Source organism: Netta rufina, assembly GCF_964035555.1.
Source record: "Netta rufina genome assembly, chromosome: 13".
Taxonomy (NCBI): domain Eukaryota; kingdom Metazoa; phylum Chordata; class Aves; order Anseriformes; family Anatidae; genus Netta; species Netta rufina.
Genome location: NC_140136.1, coordinates 11,346,010 through 11,362,317, shown reverse-complemented (window position 1 = coordinate 11,362,317; position 16,308 = coordinate 11,346,010). Strand labels below are relative to the sequence as shown.

Sequence of the window (16,308 nt, the reverse complement as noted above, 5' to 3'; positions counted from 1 at the left end):
ATTGATTTTTTTTTTTTCTCAGCTGGCCTTAGTGGTTTGTTTTTGTTTTGTTTTGTTTTGTTTTTTAATGTTCTTCTAATGTCTGATTCTTCACAATTTTCAAGTTTTCAAAAAGTGCTAATTTTTCCCCTGCTGAAATGTGGCTTAGAGCTGGGATTCTAAGCAGGCCAGTAAATATTGCAAGATGAAACATGCCATGGTCTTCTAAACCCCAACTGTTAATTAGTAAGACAGCATAAATTAAATGCAAGTTTAACTGAAGTTTATGCACAGACATAGCATCTAAGAGAGCTGCAAGATTACAGTCCCCAGAGTGTAATCAGGAGATGCTTTGTCTGGATGCTTCATCCTCTTTCTCTGCTGACAGCGTTGTCAGGAAGATGAAACTTCTGTGCTCTGGCAGAGTCAATGACAAGACAACGTGTGCTGGTACCTGTCATCTAGCAGTTTGTCACCTTGGCTGACCGACTGTCCCAGTTCTCTCAGACTGGAGCATCTTTAAAAGAGAAGCCAGGACCGGTGCCATGTAAGGTACAGGCTCTCAGACCTTCAGCCTGACCTTGCCTTCTGCAGCATGGCACAGAAGATGCATCAGGCTCGCCGTAGGTGGGTGAGGAGTCTGCAGAGGTCTTTCATTTGGTCAGTCTGGGAAACATCCACATGCGGCAGCTGATCTCTGCAGCATTTCCCAGGCCCTGATTTTGCTGAAATCTACAGCTGCCAATTTTCAGGGGCACTTCTGTATGTACCCAGAAGTCGGTCACACTTTTGTAACTAAGCCTGGTATACCTTCATGGCTGACAAGGGCCAAAAAATGATTTATCAGCTATAGGTTTACTGCATTCGCTTTGCATTTGTCAACTTTTGTGCCCCTTTACATAGCTCTGTTGAGACTGCACCTCAAATGTTGTGTTCGATTTTGGACTCCTCACTACAAGAGTGATCTCAAGTTGCTCAAGCCTGTGCAGAGAAGAGCAAGGAAGCTGGTGAAGGGACTGGAAAACAAGAGATATGAGGAGCAGCTGAGGGAAAAGGAGGCTGAGGGGAGACCTCGTGGCTCTCTACAACTCCCTGAAAGGTTGCAGTGAGGAGGGCTTCAGTCTCTTTTCTCAGGTGCCAAGTGACAGGACATGAGGGAATGGCCTCAAGTTCTGACAGGGGAGGATTATAATAGGTGTTAGAAAGAATTTCTTCATGGAGAGGACAGTCAAGCATTGGAGCAGGCTTTCCAGGGAAGTGGTGGGTTTCCCATCCAGGAGGTATTTAAGAGACATGGGGTCATGGCACTAAGGGACATGGTTTAGTGATAGGACTTGGTAGGTCAGGTTGTCTGTTGGACTTGATGATCTTGAAGATCTTGAAGATCTTTTCCAACCTAGATCAATCTGTGATTCTATTATTCTATTATCCTGTGTTTGAGGTCATGGTCTCTAAACATTAAATCTGGAAAAAATGTTTGATACTGCTATAGGAACAATCTTATTCAAACTGGCATGGTTTGCGAGAAACAGCAAGTGTTGTCCTCACTTCACAGAATCATAAATGGCCCAGGTAGGAAGGCACCGTGAAAGATCAAGTTCAACCTTCCATGGGAAAAAGGAGCCTAGATGAGCTATTGCTTACAGGAAGATCTTTCAGTTGTGCTGTGACAGCCAGCCCTAACACACCTTTACCTCACCCGTGGGCAATGATGTCCATCTTGCAGGGTTTTTGCTAGAGCCATGTAAAGGAGTCTGTTTTCACTCCCGTTCTTGCAGGAATGCAGATTCACTCTTGCAGTTCTGGTCCAGGTGGAATACTCCAGCCCTCAGATGGCTACACAGGCACAACAGTGGCTTCTGCACACTCTGGTTAATGTCCTCTGGGTTTGAAAGATGCCATATTATTGCTGGGAAATCAATAACATTATTAATCATCACTACCATCTTCTTTTGAAGGATTTGCTTACTATAGATATGTCTGTCGGTCTCCCATATGGTTCTGAAAGAAGTAATTAATGAGCAAGCTTTACAGTTTAGCTTAGTCTCAGAAGAATAACAGTGTGCAGACAGAAATTAAAGAACTTTATTAAAATAAAAGCTTCCAAGTTTCTGTAAGCCTGCAGTTTGTACTGCTGGGAATGGACTCTTCAGGAATAGTCCTGTAGCCCCAGTGAGCTAAATATTGGCCCTTCTCTAGGGAGGGGATCGAAGCAGGATGTCCAGTGCAGGAGACAGATGGCAGGAGTTAGTACTCCCCATTGTGAAATGCTTTTTATGTCACCAGCACTTCCCCTTCACCCCAAAAATCTTGGGAAGGTCCAGGAAGCTCAGGCTGTCAGCATCTCCAAGCCCTGGCTAGGAAGGAGGCTAGTTCCAAAACACTTCTTAATATTTCAGCTGATATCTGGGTCTTATTTACATCTATAAGTAGGCAGAATATGTTTTGTTCCATCAGTGCCTCTGGGAGGCTGGTATTACAGTGTTTCACATCCAGACTCAGCAAGGTGAAGAATGATCTGCTTTAGCCCAAAAGCCTCCAGGAGAGAGACACGGTCACCTGTGACAGCCAGCAAGCGCATGCACAAGTCAGTATTGCTGCTGTTTTACTGCCTGAGTGGTATTAAAAAGGAGTCAGTGTAAATTCTGAGCCTTTTAAGTGGTCAGAACTGATAGTATCTGTGACACGCTGGCAAAAACTGCCTCCCGCAAAACCACAGGCATTTTGTGGAAGACCCTTGTGTCTGTCCCTTCTGCTGAACCGAGAAACGTGGTGCAGAAAATTAGGTTTCTGAGGCTACCTAAATGGGAAGCCAAATACATTATATGCCAAATAAATTCTATGACTCTAAATAGCTTTAGATATTTTCATGGCATCTGAAAAGTACTCAGCACTCCTGAGAACCAGAAGCGAGTTGCTTGTTTTCAGTGCCCTTGGTCTGGACAGAAAGCATAATTTAAGGGGTCCATTTTTTAAGGTTTTCTCCCCCTGTATTAACAGATTTCTGACGTGTGCAAATACAGGGTTAAAACAGGTCCTTTGTTGAAGCCTCTTAGGTTTAGGCTTCAGTTCAGGCAGCCTCCTCCCTGCCTCCATCAGTCACTGCCTTTGTCTCGGATCGGTGTGTGAGGGAACCACGTCTGACAGGTCACCAGGCTGCCCTGCGATCCTTTGGCCCTGGTGGGCTGCTTGGTGTTATATACATGTATGACCTCATTATCTGGCTCTGTGTGATTAATCCTGACGTTACTGAATAGCAGCGTACTGCAAACAATTTATCAAGCTTCTTCACGTTTTTCTGTGCTGTGTAAGCAGCAGAAGTCCTTGCTGCATCATGGTTACAAGTGGCAGGCCCAGCTGGCTGCGATCCTGCTCTCCGCGTGTTTCTCCAAGGCAGGGCACAGCAGCAGCCGTCCTGGCCATAGCCATGACCTCTCGTACACATAAGCTCATAGCTTTAAGTGAGGTATCTCAGATTCTGAAGTTTTCCTTGGCTGCCTACAGATCCCAACCTAAGCCAAGTGCCAGATGCTGCGAACAGCATCTGGACTAAAGGAGTAAGGTTTGGGGTTGCGAGCTAGCAAGCCAATGGTTTTAAATCCTGATGTGCATTCTAGTGCGAGGAGTCACTTTGTAAAATAACACCCGAGCTTCACAAACTGATTAGATTAGCACCCCAGCATGCAGTATTAGCAGTGCTGAGAGTCCCCACTGCATTATGAGCTTGAGTGCTTGCAGTCCCTGACCTGCTGTCCATGCTGACAATCTGCTAGTTTGGTTTCACATTAAGCCTTGGATTAAGCTAGAAATTACATTGGTTAGGGGAGACACCTTTAGCTGACCTTTGAGGATTTTTTTTTCAGTTTTACAGAATCTGGTAAACAGCGGCTGGAAAGCAGCATGGGGTCAGTTAAAAGGTGAGCGTGCCTAGAGGAAAGTGGCACTGCTGCAGTTCAGCAAAGGGGGATAAGCCATGCCAGACCGCCTCCCCCTGAAAAGGAGCCAGTACCCAACAAGCAGAGCTGTTCTTAAAAGTATCTGTGTATTGCATCTTGGCCCTGGCCAGCTTTCCATCACAGGCCGTGATTGCTTGGCAGAACAAGCCATTGCATTAGTCACTGGATACTCTAGCAGTCATTCATGGATTTGGGCATCCTGCAGGCTTGGAACAGCCCCGTTCGCACAGGGCTTAGGGATATGTCCCCCTGGGAAAAATTCTGGAGCTCTCTTGTCCCTGCATCAGTGATGCAGGATAGCTGGATGTAGGGGGTGAAGGCAGAAACTGGCAGAGCCATCAGTCTGCAGGGCATCTCCTCCTCCTAGGACAAAAGGATTTGTAGCAGAGGTTACACCATCACTTAATGCCAAGAACATTGCTGCTTCTAGCTAATGCTCTGGGGAAGCCCTGGAAGCCAGAGAAATTTAAATTTCACTCCAATATGAAGAAAATCTGTCAATGAAGTCCCACTACACAAGACACGATCCCATAGGAGAGTGCAGTCAGGCTCTTGGTCTTGGCTTTTCTGGTATCTGCCATCCCAATGAAGACATTCCAGTTTTGGGTGTCTACTGCTGTGATACCAGAGGTATAGGAAGACTGCCATTAAAATGAGGAATCTGCCAGCAAACGTAAATCTGTCAGGGCACTGATCGCAGAACTCTTGCTACCTTTATTTTAATACTTAATTAAATCACAAAGACTGTAGTTTTAGGCTAGTAGTTAAAACTGTCTTTTTTGCCTTTCTGGCATAAGACAGGCAAGACTGTAAATTACAGTTTCAGAATGGTGCTCTGGGGCAATGTAACCTCTGACGTGTAGTGAAGAGCATCCTCCTTGTCACACAAAAAAAGCCCCACATCCAGAAACCCTTGTTTGCAAGGCTGTCAGAAAAACATCTCCTCATCCTCTGGAGGTTTTATGCAAAGTCTAGAACCACCAGAGAGGTGAGAAAACACAAACCAGGTCTTTGAGCCATTCCTGAACTTCCTGCCAAATCTTTCTCAGCAAATGAGACCAGAGCCCGAAGGGGTTTGTAACCAGCCCAGCAGGACCAGACCACGTCACCCAAACTGCACTGAGTCTGCAACTGATTTGAAAGCTTTTGAGCATTGTCTGGGAGGCAGATTTCCTCGGTGTAACCATGTCTAACCGTGATGGTTTCTGAACACAGAACCTGTGGCCTTCTGTAATCCTTCCCATCCAATCTCTTTTGGCCTTTAATTTAAAAATCTTTAAAAATAACTTAAAAATCTTTCCATTCCTATGATGCCTGTAAATTCAGCGATTCTTGGCTCTCTGTGTATGTCTCTTTCTTTCTCCTTTTTGTGCTAGCCTAGTAGGATTTTAGCATTAACAAGGTTTTTAATTGTTCTGTTCCAAAGTACACAAACACAGAGCCCTTTGGCAAGGGCACCCTTCGGAAATAAATTGAGTCATCATCCTCATAATAGAAAAACAAATTCGGTATGGATCTGCCCTAGAGTTAAGGGCATGCTGATCCCTTAGAGAATGGTACACCCCGATGACCAGACTCTTGTTAGTGACTGCTCTTTGCTTTTGCTGGCATATCTCACTCTCCTGCCTCTTGAAATGTTTTTTTTTTTTTATTTTTTTTTTAAGATTAAAAATTGCAGGCTGGTGTTTGTTGAGGGTGAGGAGCAGAGCAGGGTTGTGAGGGCTGCAGGGATCTGTTTCTTTGGTCATTCCTCTTGTGTAAGTGGCTGAAGGGTGGCTGATTCCTGTGATAGCTGATCTGGCATAAAACCTCCCAAAGAGACACCAGCCCTGTCTGAGCAAACCTGAGACACCAAGGTGGATTTATCCTGGATCACCATTGTTAGAACATCAAACCAAGGCCTCTTCAGACCCTTCCTCTCCTGCCTTAGCTTTCTGGTACTCTCCCTGTCTTTTTCTTTGCTGCCTTCTGCTCTCATTGGGAGATACATGGGGGACAGGACTGGAAGGAATCCGAAGGTTCCACCGGCTCTAGTGGCCTTCAGAAGGTAACAAGCCAATGCACAAAATGTTTCCAAGGTCATTCGGTGCCCTTTCCATCACCAGGCTGCTCCATGCATACTCCATAAATGCCAAATAGCTCCAGTGAGCTGCTGCAGCCCATGGGGCACAGCAGGGCACAGTGCCCTTCCACTGCTGCTGCAGACAACACCTGCAGCGGTCTCTGAGGCCTTGATCAAAAGCCTCAGAGGTCTCTGTGCTCTGATAAAATGGCAAAGTTCCCATCCAGAGACATTTTCAAGACACGGAGTAAGCAATCTGTGCTGCAGACCTTCCGCAAAACAGCTCTCCTTGCCTGGAGGCATTCACTGCTGGACACACAGTCCCAGGCCACCTTCTCAGAGGATGGCAAACACCAGCACCTTCAGATGGGCTCCCTCACATGTGTGCAGAAATGAGGTCAATCAAGAGGAATGTGCCGGTGGCCTTGTTCTTCCACACATCCTGGGACCTGGCCCAGCCATGTTGTGCATGCCTTTGCCATGGGGCCTCCGTTGCAGCTGCTGCCTTCAGGGCAGAACCAAAACCATCGATCACAACACTGGGAATCTTATCGGATTGCTCACAGATGGTTCAAACGTTGCCTTGGAGACAAGTGTTTGAAGGCACTGGTTGATTTCCCACGTAGTTCCTCAGTGATCCCTGTGGAAACTGCAAGAGCACGTACATGTATGTTCATCCACGTGTGGTATTTGGTCTTTGGACATTAACTAGGTAGGCTGTAAGCCAGGAGGCTGGGAGGAAATCATCTCTGAAAGGCCATGAAGAACAGGAGAGGTGCCTGAGGATTGGAAGAAAGCCAGTATCATGCCATTCTCCAAAAAGGGCACAGAGGAGGATCCAGGCAACTACAAGTCAGTCAGCCTCACCTCCATCCCTGGAAAGGTGATGGAACATCCTGGAGGTCACCTCCACGCATGTAGAGGATAAGAAGGTGATCAGGAACAGCCAGCATAGATTCACCAAGGGGAAGTCATGTTTGGCCACTCCGACAGCCTTCTCTGATGAGGTGACTGGCTGGGTAGGCAAGGGCAGAGCAGTGGATGTGGTATACCGTGACTTCAGCAAGGCTTTCAACACCATCTCCTGGTGGACAGCAGGGTAGCCGTGAGCCAGCAGTGTGCCCTTGTGGCCAGGAAGGCCCATGGTGTCCCGGGGTGCATAGGAAGAGTGCTGCCAGCAGGACGAGGGAGGTGACCCTGCCCCTCTGCTCAGCCCTGGTGAGGCCGCACCTGGAGCTCTGTGCCCAGTTCTGGGCTCCCCCGTGCCAGAGGGACATGGAGCTACTGGAGCGAGTCCAGTGGAGGGTGACTGAGATGCTGAGGGGATGGGAGCATCTCTCATACGAGGAGAGGCTGAGAGAGCTGGGCCTGTTTAAGAGAAGATGGAGAGGGGAACTTAGTGATTGTGTAAATATCTGAAGGGACGGCGTCAAGAGGATGGGGCCAGACTCTTTCCAGTGGTGCCCAGTGAGAGAACAAGAGGCAACAGGCACAAAAAAAAAGGAAGTTCCAGATGAATACAAAAAAACATTACTATGAGGGTGACAAAGCACTGGCACAGGCTGTCCAGAGAGGTTGTGGAGTCTCCTCCAGAGATACACAAAACCCACTTGGATGCCACCCTGTGCAACGTGCTCTAGGTGACCCTGGTTGGCAGGGGGTTGGACTGGATGATCTCCAGAGGTCCCTTCCAACCTCAGCCCTTCTGTGAGTCTGGGAAACTGCAGGTACATGTCTCTGAGGCTGCTCAGGCTGAGCTATACAGACAGGTTTAGCTGGGTTGGTGTTTTACTGCAGTCAGTTGATTTTTATCAGATGCTTTTACTTCACACATTTTCCTTGGCAGTGGCAATGATCCAGCAGATACCAAAAATGCTGGAACACAAGGGGACGTGCAGCCAAAAAGATCACTGGTGTAGCCGGATCCCCTCCTGCCCAAGGCAGACTTTGCACAAGCTCACATCAGCACCGTGTTCACCTGCTGTGGGCAGAGCTTTGGGTTTGTCTCCAAGCAGAGTTGGGCCAGCTTCGTTAACCACAGGGCTTAACCCCATGACTTTGGAGGCTGCATCAGCTCGCAGCACATTGCATCTGTGGTGGCACAGCCTGGCCAGTGGCCGGGCCCAGCCTCGGAGCAGTCTCCCCATGGGGAGGGCAGGGTGCAACTGGTGTCTCACAGCTATTTTTTCCTGGATCATGCAGGGCAAGTGGCTCCTTTTAGCACAGATCAACAACAGAGAGGCCTGGAGATCATCAGCTGCCTCCCAGCTGATTCCCAAGGCATTTCAAACACAGCATCACAAGAGGCAGGGATAATGCATGTGAAAGGCCCTTCTCAGTGGGACTGATAAGCACTTACAGAGTTATTACAGGAACAGGGAGACAGGGCACTGAGTTTCTTATGTGCAGGGCTGGCTATATCCAGGGAGAGGACAACCATGAAAAAAACATCTATGGTTTCCCTGGGTTGCCCCTGTCCTAAATGTACCATGACATGCACCCTGTCCTTGCTAATTCTGTTTACATGAAACATGTTCAAATGCTTAGAAGAAACCAGTTCAGCTAACACTGACGTGGTCTGCATGCAGGTTTAAATGAGTTCTCGAACCAGGATTTCCCTCCAGCCATGGTGTGTAGCCTTCTCCCAGCACCATTTCCCTTCCCTTTGGCCATGCTCATCCCCACTATTGCAGAAAACACCCAACATGATGGTCTGGGCCTTACCAGGGAGGGAAGTGTCCCAGGGATGACCTGCTGGGAGAGCATCAGCCCTCCAGGTGCCTCAGTGCCTTTGTCTGCTGCTGCTTGCTGGCCCCTCCTTCCCAGGTTTCTTTTATCATAGAACGGTCAAGGCAAGAATTGAAGTTGTTTCATGGAGTCATAGACCCATGAAGGTTGGAAGAGTCCTTCAAGATCACCTGGTCCAACCATCACCCCACCACCAATGTCATCCACTAACCCATGACAATGCCCATCATCATTTTTCTTCCTTGGGTTTCAATCTGACCACTCCTGTAGATCCCTTGGGACTAATATCTTATTGACCAGGAAGTTAAGTGGAGGGTAGATGAGAGGAGCTAAAAATTACATCACAAATCTTATCTGCCTGTGGCCCCGAAATTGGAATTTACTCATGGAAATTATCTGACCTTAAAAGACAAGTGAAAGGCTTTATTAACAGCAATGCCAAAATTATCATTACTGGGAAGCTGGGGTAATCCACTCAGAAGAATGGGGCGGCTCCCTCTGCTAGCTGCTGGTTACCAGACATCTTGACCTGGTTCCATGCTCTGCGGTAGCCCTGCAAGGTCATCTGCAAAAGAAGAAAGGAGAAGGCCTCAGGATGATCAGACAGCAGTGGTATGTTGTGGAGGAAGCTGCCAGGCTCCAAGCTGCGGTACTGCATGCCCGTTCTCTTGCCCCACTCCCACCTGAGCTCAGTGCTCGCTGCAGCACACCAAGAAGAGCTCCTGCACGTCTAAAACAGCTTTGGTTTTCCTCTGAATGCTACAGGAAGCCTGGAGACATCACACAAAAGCACTGCGTGGAGACCTACAGCCCTCTGCACAGCAGCAGGGCTGTTTGACCTGTCCTGCCACAGAAAGGCTGGCAGGAAAAACAAGATCCTTGGTGTCGCTCCTCTTATCTCAGGGACAACTCCAGCATCCCTCTCTTGTCCCTTGAGCCCTGACATCTCTCTAGCTCCACGGCTGGCAAGGCTCCGGGCACTGCCCATGGAGTGCATCCAAGCAGCAGCTGCGGTCAGATCCACGCTTCTCCGCCTGCCGTGCTGGCTCTGGAGGCTCAAGCCCAAACCGTTCTGACCTCTGAGGAAGGCTGGACCACAGAAACACAGCCAGTCCCAGCCCAGGGTGCTGAGGAACGAAGTGCTGGGCAGACACAGCCCAGCACCATCCCACTCCCAGGCCCTGCTCAGGGGTGAGCAGGCACCGCAGGACCTGTCCCAGGGGCTGGCTTTGCCCCAGCAGTGTCTCTCCTCACCCACTGTGCGCACAGACATCAGACAGGATAGGGACAGGGATGTGTCCTGCTATCTCTGGGCTTTGGCAATGCTCCTGTCTTATCTCCTCACCTCCTCCCAGGCTGCAGGACTTGGGCCAGGGGCAGAGACAAAGATACTGCTCTCGCAGCTTTGCCATGAACTCATGCTTGGCTCTTGGCCAGGCACAGCCTTTCCTTACCAGGGAAGAGTCAAGATACAGATGAGGAATGGATGTTTGAGATCATCAAAGAGGACCACAAGCACTGGATAGCCACCAGCTGTCTGTGTGTTGGGGAAGGCCTGTGCAGGGACAGACATACTGGGCCACCACACGTCCCCTTCTCCTTACACACCCTTCAGGTTCCACGTGCACCCGGTTCTGCCTCACTGTCCTCACCTCAGCAATTTCTGCCCTCCTCTGCCAAGCCTTGATGCTCTTTTCCAGGTCAGTGACAGCCATTGCTGTCTGCACATAGCTCATCACGGGAGGGGTGCTGTAGTCCGACAGCTGTTTCTGCAGCCGCCGGTCCAGACTCTTCGCTTTGGCTCGTTGCTGCAGGAGGGAAAGGGACAGAGGGCAGGGACATCCCAGGAAAATGTCCCCCTGCCAGCTGGTGGCCAGCCCTCCGGGGAAGCAGGCAGGCAGGATAAACTGAAGGCCCGAGAGCAGCTGCACGTTTGAGGGCACCGTGTGGTGCATCCACCCCTGCCTCCATCCCACAGACGAGCTGCTCGAGGGTGCCTTGAGCCTGCTGCCCAAAGCTGTGCTGGCCCAGCTGGGTATCAGCAGTGCCACCTCTCACTGGAGAGGACACTGCTGATGAAAAGATCAAGGAGAACTTCAAGAAGGCAGTGGCTGGTCCCTGGGGAGGCAAAAGCCACAAAGGGCAAAGCTGACCAGTATTAATGGCATTGGCAGGAGCTCCAGGACTTATTCTCAGCCCCACCACAGCATGCACATATCCAGGTTATTGCTGGACCCCAAAGGGGCATCAGTGTCTAATGTACCATAACAAATACGTCCAGAGAGTCCTCTCAAGTTAAGTCTCAGGGATTCCCAAATCACTCTCTTACCTCCTCCACCAGCACAGTTTCTCTTTCAATCTTCTCCAGCAGCTCCATCCTCTGGGAGATGTCTTTCATTAGAGATGTCGATGTTTCCATGGTGTTCTGAAGCTTTTTCTGGAACAAGAGAGAAGGACACTGTTAGCAGATGCAACAGCAGCTCTCTGCTACGTGCAAAGACATCTCTACCTTATGTGGGCCCTCTCCTTGGGCTTTGCCTCCGCTGGTGGTGCTCCCACCAAGGCCCTGTGCTGCCTGCCAAGCACTGGCACTGCATTAGCCAGCAGTGATGGCAGCTCTGGGCCACAGCCCTGTGTTGACAGCCCCAAATCTCCGGTTGTCAGCAGCAAAACAGAGGTGCTTGCCAGGAAGGGCAGGAGCCTGTGCCTGCTGGGGCATGGGGAGAAAGCTGCTCCATGGGGCATGACTTGGGCAGGGGGCTCCCACTCAGTGGCCACAGCTACTGCTTCGAGGTACCTGGCCGTCACGGCCCGTATTACACTGTGGCACTGCAGCCTGGGTTTAGGATGGCCCCAGGCAGAAGGGCTCACCCGAGAGACACAGATCCGCCCCAGCTGCAAAGCAGTTTTCACTGATAAGATCAGGGGCTGCAGCTTGTGACATCTTTTCAAATGCCACATGTTGTATAATCAGCTCACGTGTAACCCTCGGGAAGAGCAGAAGGGGAAAGCAGAGGCACCGGGAGCTTCACTCACTTTACGGAAGTTGAGGATCTGGACAGTCTTCCCCAAAGTCAGTTTTAGCTGCTGCAGCTCCTTGTTCTTCATCTCGATCTTCTCTTCGTACTGCTCCTTTGTAACCTGCAGCTGCTGTGAGTGGACCCCACGGAGCGTGTCTCCCATCTGCTCCTTCTGCAAACCCCAGAGGAGCGGAGCTACAGATACCGACCAGAGCTCAGCCCCAGGTAAAGAGGGCTTTGTTTGGTGGGAAAAGCTGTCCTAAGGACAGCTGTGTTCTTCACAGGCCATCTCACTCCCTCTTCCCCTAGGCTGCTGCATGTACCTGCCTGAGCTGCTGCTGCAGCTTCTTCTTGTAACCCTTGAGAAAGCTGTTTTCTAGGCGCAACTTCTCTTTCATCAGATCCTACAGAAAGGATCATAGCAGGAAGGATCATACAGAAAGGTCATAGCAGGACAGCAGAGTCTGGGAGGAGGAAGAGCACCAGGACCTCATGCTTTCCTGTGTGTTTTCCCTTCATTGGGTGACATTGGTAGTACGGTGATGGTTGGACCAGATGACCTTGAAGGTCTTTTCCAACCTTAATGGTTCTATGATTCATCTCACCTTTACTGCCCCTAAAAAACGAGCACTTCCCCTCCCATGAGAAGCACTGTTCAGCATCCTCCTGCCCCACATGTGGGACGTTGGCTTTGCACTTCCCTGGGCTCTGCTGAGCTGGAGGGCTGGGCCTCGCGTCACCTGGACTCATAGCTGTGCTCACCGAGCTGATGAGCAGCTGGGGTAGTTGCTAAGATAGTCTGAAAATGTGAGGCAGACCATATGGAAGCATGGAAAATAGGTTTTAAGCTAAAATTTTTTACCATACATTTCAGGTGACAGACCAGGCTCAGCTTTTGCCCTGCTGCACTGACCCTTTGGTGGTTCTTCTCCTCTAGGTACCTCAGCAGCTTCTCGGAAGCTATGATGCTCCCTTTCTTGTTGGAGATGGTGCTGACGATGTCTTTCTCAAACTCACTGATTGCTTTCTTAACATCAGTCCACCAAATATCTGTTTCTTGTATGACTGCCTGTAGAAATGAAGTCACGTAAAAGTCGAGAGGTGGTAACTTCCCTAATTCAAGCAGCTTAGGGAATAGGGGACACTGGAGATGACCAGATGTACTCTGTTTGAGTTAGGAGCATTTCTCCTGTGGGTGCACTGAGGTTCACCCCGTGCAGCACAGGGCACATGGCACAGTCGTACAGAGCACTGCTGCTTCACTCATTCAAAAACAAACGTCAGAATAAATCTCTCCCATGCCTGACTTTCAGCCTCTGTCAATCCATCCTGACTTAGAAGCATCACCAGCCTTACTAAGCCAGTACTAGGATTGTCTTTTTGCAATGTGTGACCTGTGGCCACACCAGAGGGACACGGGCTGCCTGCTGCCCCTGTCCCAGCGGCATGAACTGAAGGGAAAGGTTTCTCCTCCCCTGAGAGCTCCTGAGCACCCTGACTAGGAGGAGGTCTTGGCAGGCAGCACAGGGCTGATCGTGATGCAGCAGCAAGGAGCCTGCAGCAGGAATGCAGCCTGGTAGATTTGGAGCATATGCAGGAGAAGTCCTAGAGAGACTGGAAAGGCAGACACTGGAGAGGTCTGCGCTGAGCCCAGTCAAAGCAGGAAGCTCTTGAGAGTTTCTGTATTGAAAAATGCTTGGCATGAAGGACATACATCCAAGAAACTGACAGAAAGGAGCTTTTGCTTTCAAGAAAAAGCTGGGGAATTTCTATATTGAAAAATGTGTCTGGCACAAGGGACACACATTCAAAAAGCTGACAAAAGGGAGCTTTTTCTTTCAAGCATCTATTTCTTCATCTCACATAGCAGACGAGCTTCTCTACCTAAAAATCTTCTGCTGTCTTGTGTTACTGTTAGTTCTACGCAGCTTCAGAGACAGGTGCATCTGATCTCTGTTGGTGCACTTGCCTGCAAGAAACTGCAATTAGGGGACAGCTCTGCTCCCACTCTCAGCTCGGGACCACTAACAACAATTGAAGGAGCTGGGAAAAGTTACAGGATGGCAGGACACATCGGTGGTTCTAAGGTTTCAGGAGAGCTATACCTCGATGTCCTGCAAGGTCTTCTCTGTGTCCTCCTCCATCCTCTGAATTTCCCCCTTCATGTCCACCAGCTCCCTCTCAGCCAGATCACATTTCTGCTCCACCGTCAGGCCTGCAAAATGCCCTGTTGAGCGGCGCATCTTGGATTTGGACCTGCCATGAGTCTGCAACAATCAAGGAAGAGCACAGATGCCATCAGGTAGCCAGCACTGGCCAACTGCTGCTGCATTTTCATGTGTTCAAAGAGCAAATAATCTCAACAGTCAGCTTAGAGGGATTCCAGCTTACAGTAAGGACACAGAGGTGTATCCAGAACAGAGGTAACTTGGGGCCACACCTAGCTGGCCTCATCTGTCCTCTCATCCACCCACAAAACCTTCCTACACAAGCACTTTCAATTCATTTCAACGGGCAAGTGCAGGGCTGGAGGTTAAAGGCAACGTGATGCCTTCATCTGGGCACGTATTGAGATGTTGGTGGACATGGACGTTATCTAGACCTTATTGTGTAGGACAGATGGGGTCTTCTGCCTCTTCCCGAGGAGTGGAGGGTCTTACAACATGGGCGGGCCAAAGCTCAGTCTTTGGAGAATAACACTGCTTGGGTGTGATCACCTGTTCTGCAGAGATACCGGGATGCCAGCACTGCTCTGCACAGGGCAAGGGCCCTTCTGGCCACAGGCAAAGTTTCAAAAAGAAAACCCCCAAAGTGGCTCTTTCAGGCTCAGGCATTGCCAAAGCCCCTTGCAAGAGGCTAGCTGAAAGGAGCTCCACAGCAGAGGGTCCAGAGCTTCTGCTCACTGCATCACTGGTGGAAGGAGATGTTCAGGCCAGGAGGCAAAGATCTGCCCCAAAAGCCTGATCATGGCTACAGTAAGAAGGAACAGAGCAACGTGCACTTGGAAGAGGAACCTGAGTGTGGGTGCACGCAGGTCTAAGCCTACAGGGGCTCCTGCAGGAGGGGAAGAGGAGGAGAAACCTGCTACAGAGCACCTGACAGGGCCTGGGGAAAGTCCCCTGCTTTCCTGGCATCAGCCCCGCTACGTGTTTAGTTTCTCCTTCAGATTACTCGGGCGGGGGTTAACTCATTAGTGTGTGAAGTGCTTCCAGATCCACCTGGCACCTGCTGTCCAGGAGATCCCGGTGCTGTCATGCACCAGGCACAGCACCAGCTGGAAGGGGAGAAATCAGAAGGCAGCCTGGCCTTTACGCTGAGTGCAGAACAGCAAGGAAGCCCAGAGCTTATCCCGAAAGGCCCAGCTAACACTCGTTTTCGGGCAGGTATTGGGGTTAGGTCACTCGTGCAGCCCACGCGGTGGCTGCCCCGCTCCTACCAGCATGTGCACCAGCTCTGGCGGGGAGTCGTGTGCCACCGGCTGCCGCTGGAGAGCCGGGCTGCTCGGCTCCATCTTACGGTACTGATTCTCAAACATCTCCACCTCAGCTCTCAGCAAAGCGATGGCATGACTGCAAAATGACGGGGTCTGGGTGAGACCCAGCTCTCAGGGACGTGCGCCGGGCCAAGTACAGCGTCACTGCGTGTGGCCAGTGGGCAAAGGCAGAGCCGAAAAGGGCTAACTCAAGGCAAAACAAACACCCCAAAATGAGGGCTGAAGGTCTCCCCTCCCTGAACCAGGATGCAGAAAAGCCCCCCAGAGCTGCCCCTGCTCAAAAACCCAGACCCCAGAGACCAGTGGAGCCTGGGACAGGAGCCCTTTAGGGACACGGTGTGGCTTGGGGTGGCCCCATCCCTGTCCCTCTCCCATCCTACCCGAGCCTCAGTCCCTGCCCATCCCCGGGTACAGCCCAGGCCCCACCACCCCTCCATCCTTGTGCTGCTGCACCCAACCCGGGACCCCCACCCCACGCCGCTGCCGGTACCGCTCCTCCTGCAGGCGAGCCCGCAGCTGCGGCAGGGGCAGCACCGCCAGCACCTGCTCCGCCATGGCTGTGTTGTGGCAACGGTGGAACCCGCACCGATGGGTGGGAGGCAGGACTCAAAGGCACAGGGAGGCCCCAGCACGCACAAAAGGAGGCCCCAGCACATGCACAGAGGCCCTGCTCCCTGCCTTGAGCCCTGCACCATGGCCACTGCCAGCTCCGCCGCTGGCCCAGGTGCAGTTCAGGCCCTGGCACAGCTCGGTTGTGGCCTGGGGGTGTCCCGCTGGGGAGCTGGCATGGCCGGGTCCAGGAGCTGTGCCAGGTGCTGGGCATCGTTTCTGAGAGGCACAGTCACGCTGTGGCCTGACTGGACTGCGGGCAGGCCCGTATAACCGTGCCTCCATCCCCAGCAGTTGCTGATGGGGGTGGTGATGCCTCTCTGTGGCTCTTCTGGGATGAAAGATGCAAGTCAGCCTGAGCATGGAATGATATAAACTCATGCCGTGGGGATGCCGGTCCTTTTTGTGGCTCCATGACCACGCTGGTTTGGAGTGGTGCAC

At 50.9% G+C, this 16,308-nt stretch overlaps 1 protein-coding gene across 1 annotated transcript; it reads right to left on the bottom strand.

The window, feature by feature from the left end:
• Positions 1–9,220: 9,220 nt before the first annotated feature.
• CFAP263 (cilia and flagella associated protein 263) lies at positions 9,221–15,813 on the bottom strand (the record flags this gene model as incomplete). The annotated part of the gene is made up of 9 exons (XM_084294828.1): positions 9,221–9,310; positions 10,398–10,553; positions 11,075–11,182; positions 11,782–11,937; positions 12,089–12,169; positions 12,679–12,834; positions 13,871–14,032; positions 15,202–15,334; positions 15,749–15,813. 9 exons carry the CDS (start codon positions 15,811–15,813, stop codon positions 9,221–9,223), a joined length of 1,107 nt encoding a protein of 368 aa, XP_084150954.1.
• Between the last annotated feature and the right edge of the window lie 495 nt (positions 15,814–16,308).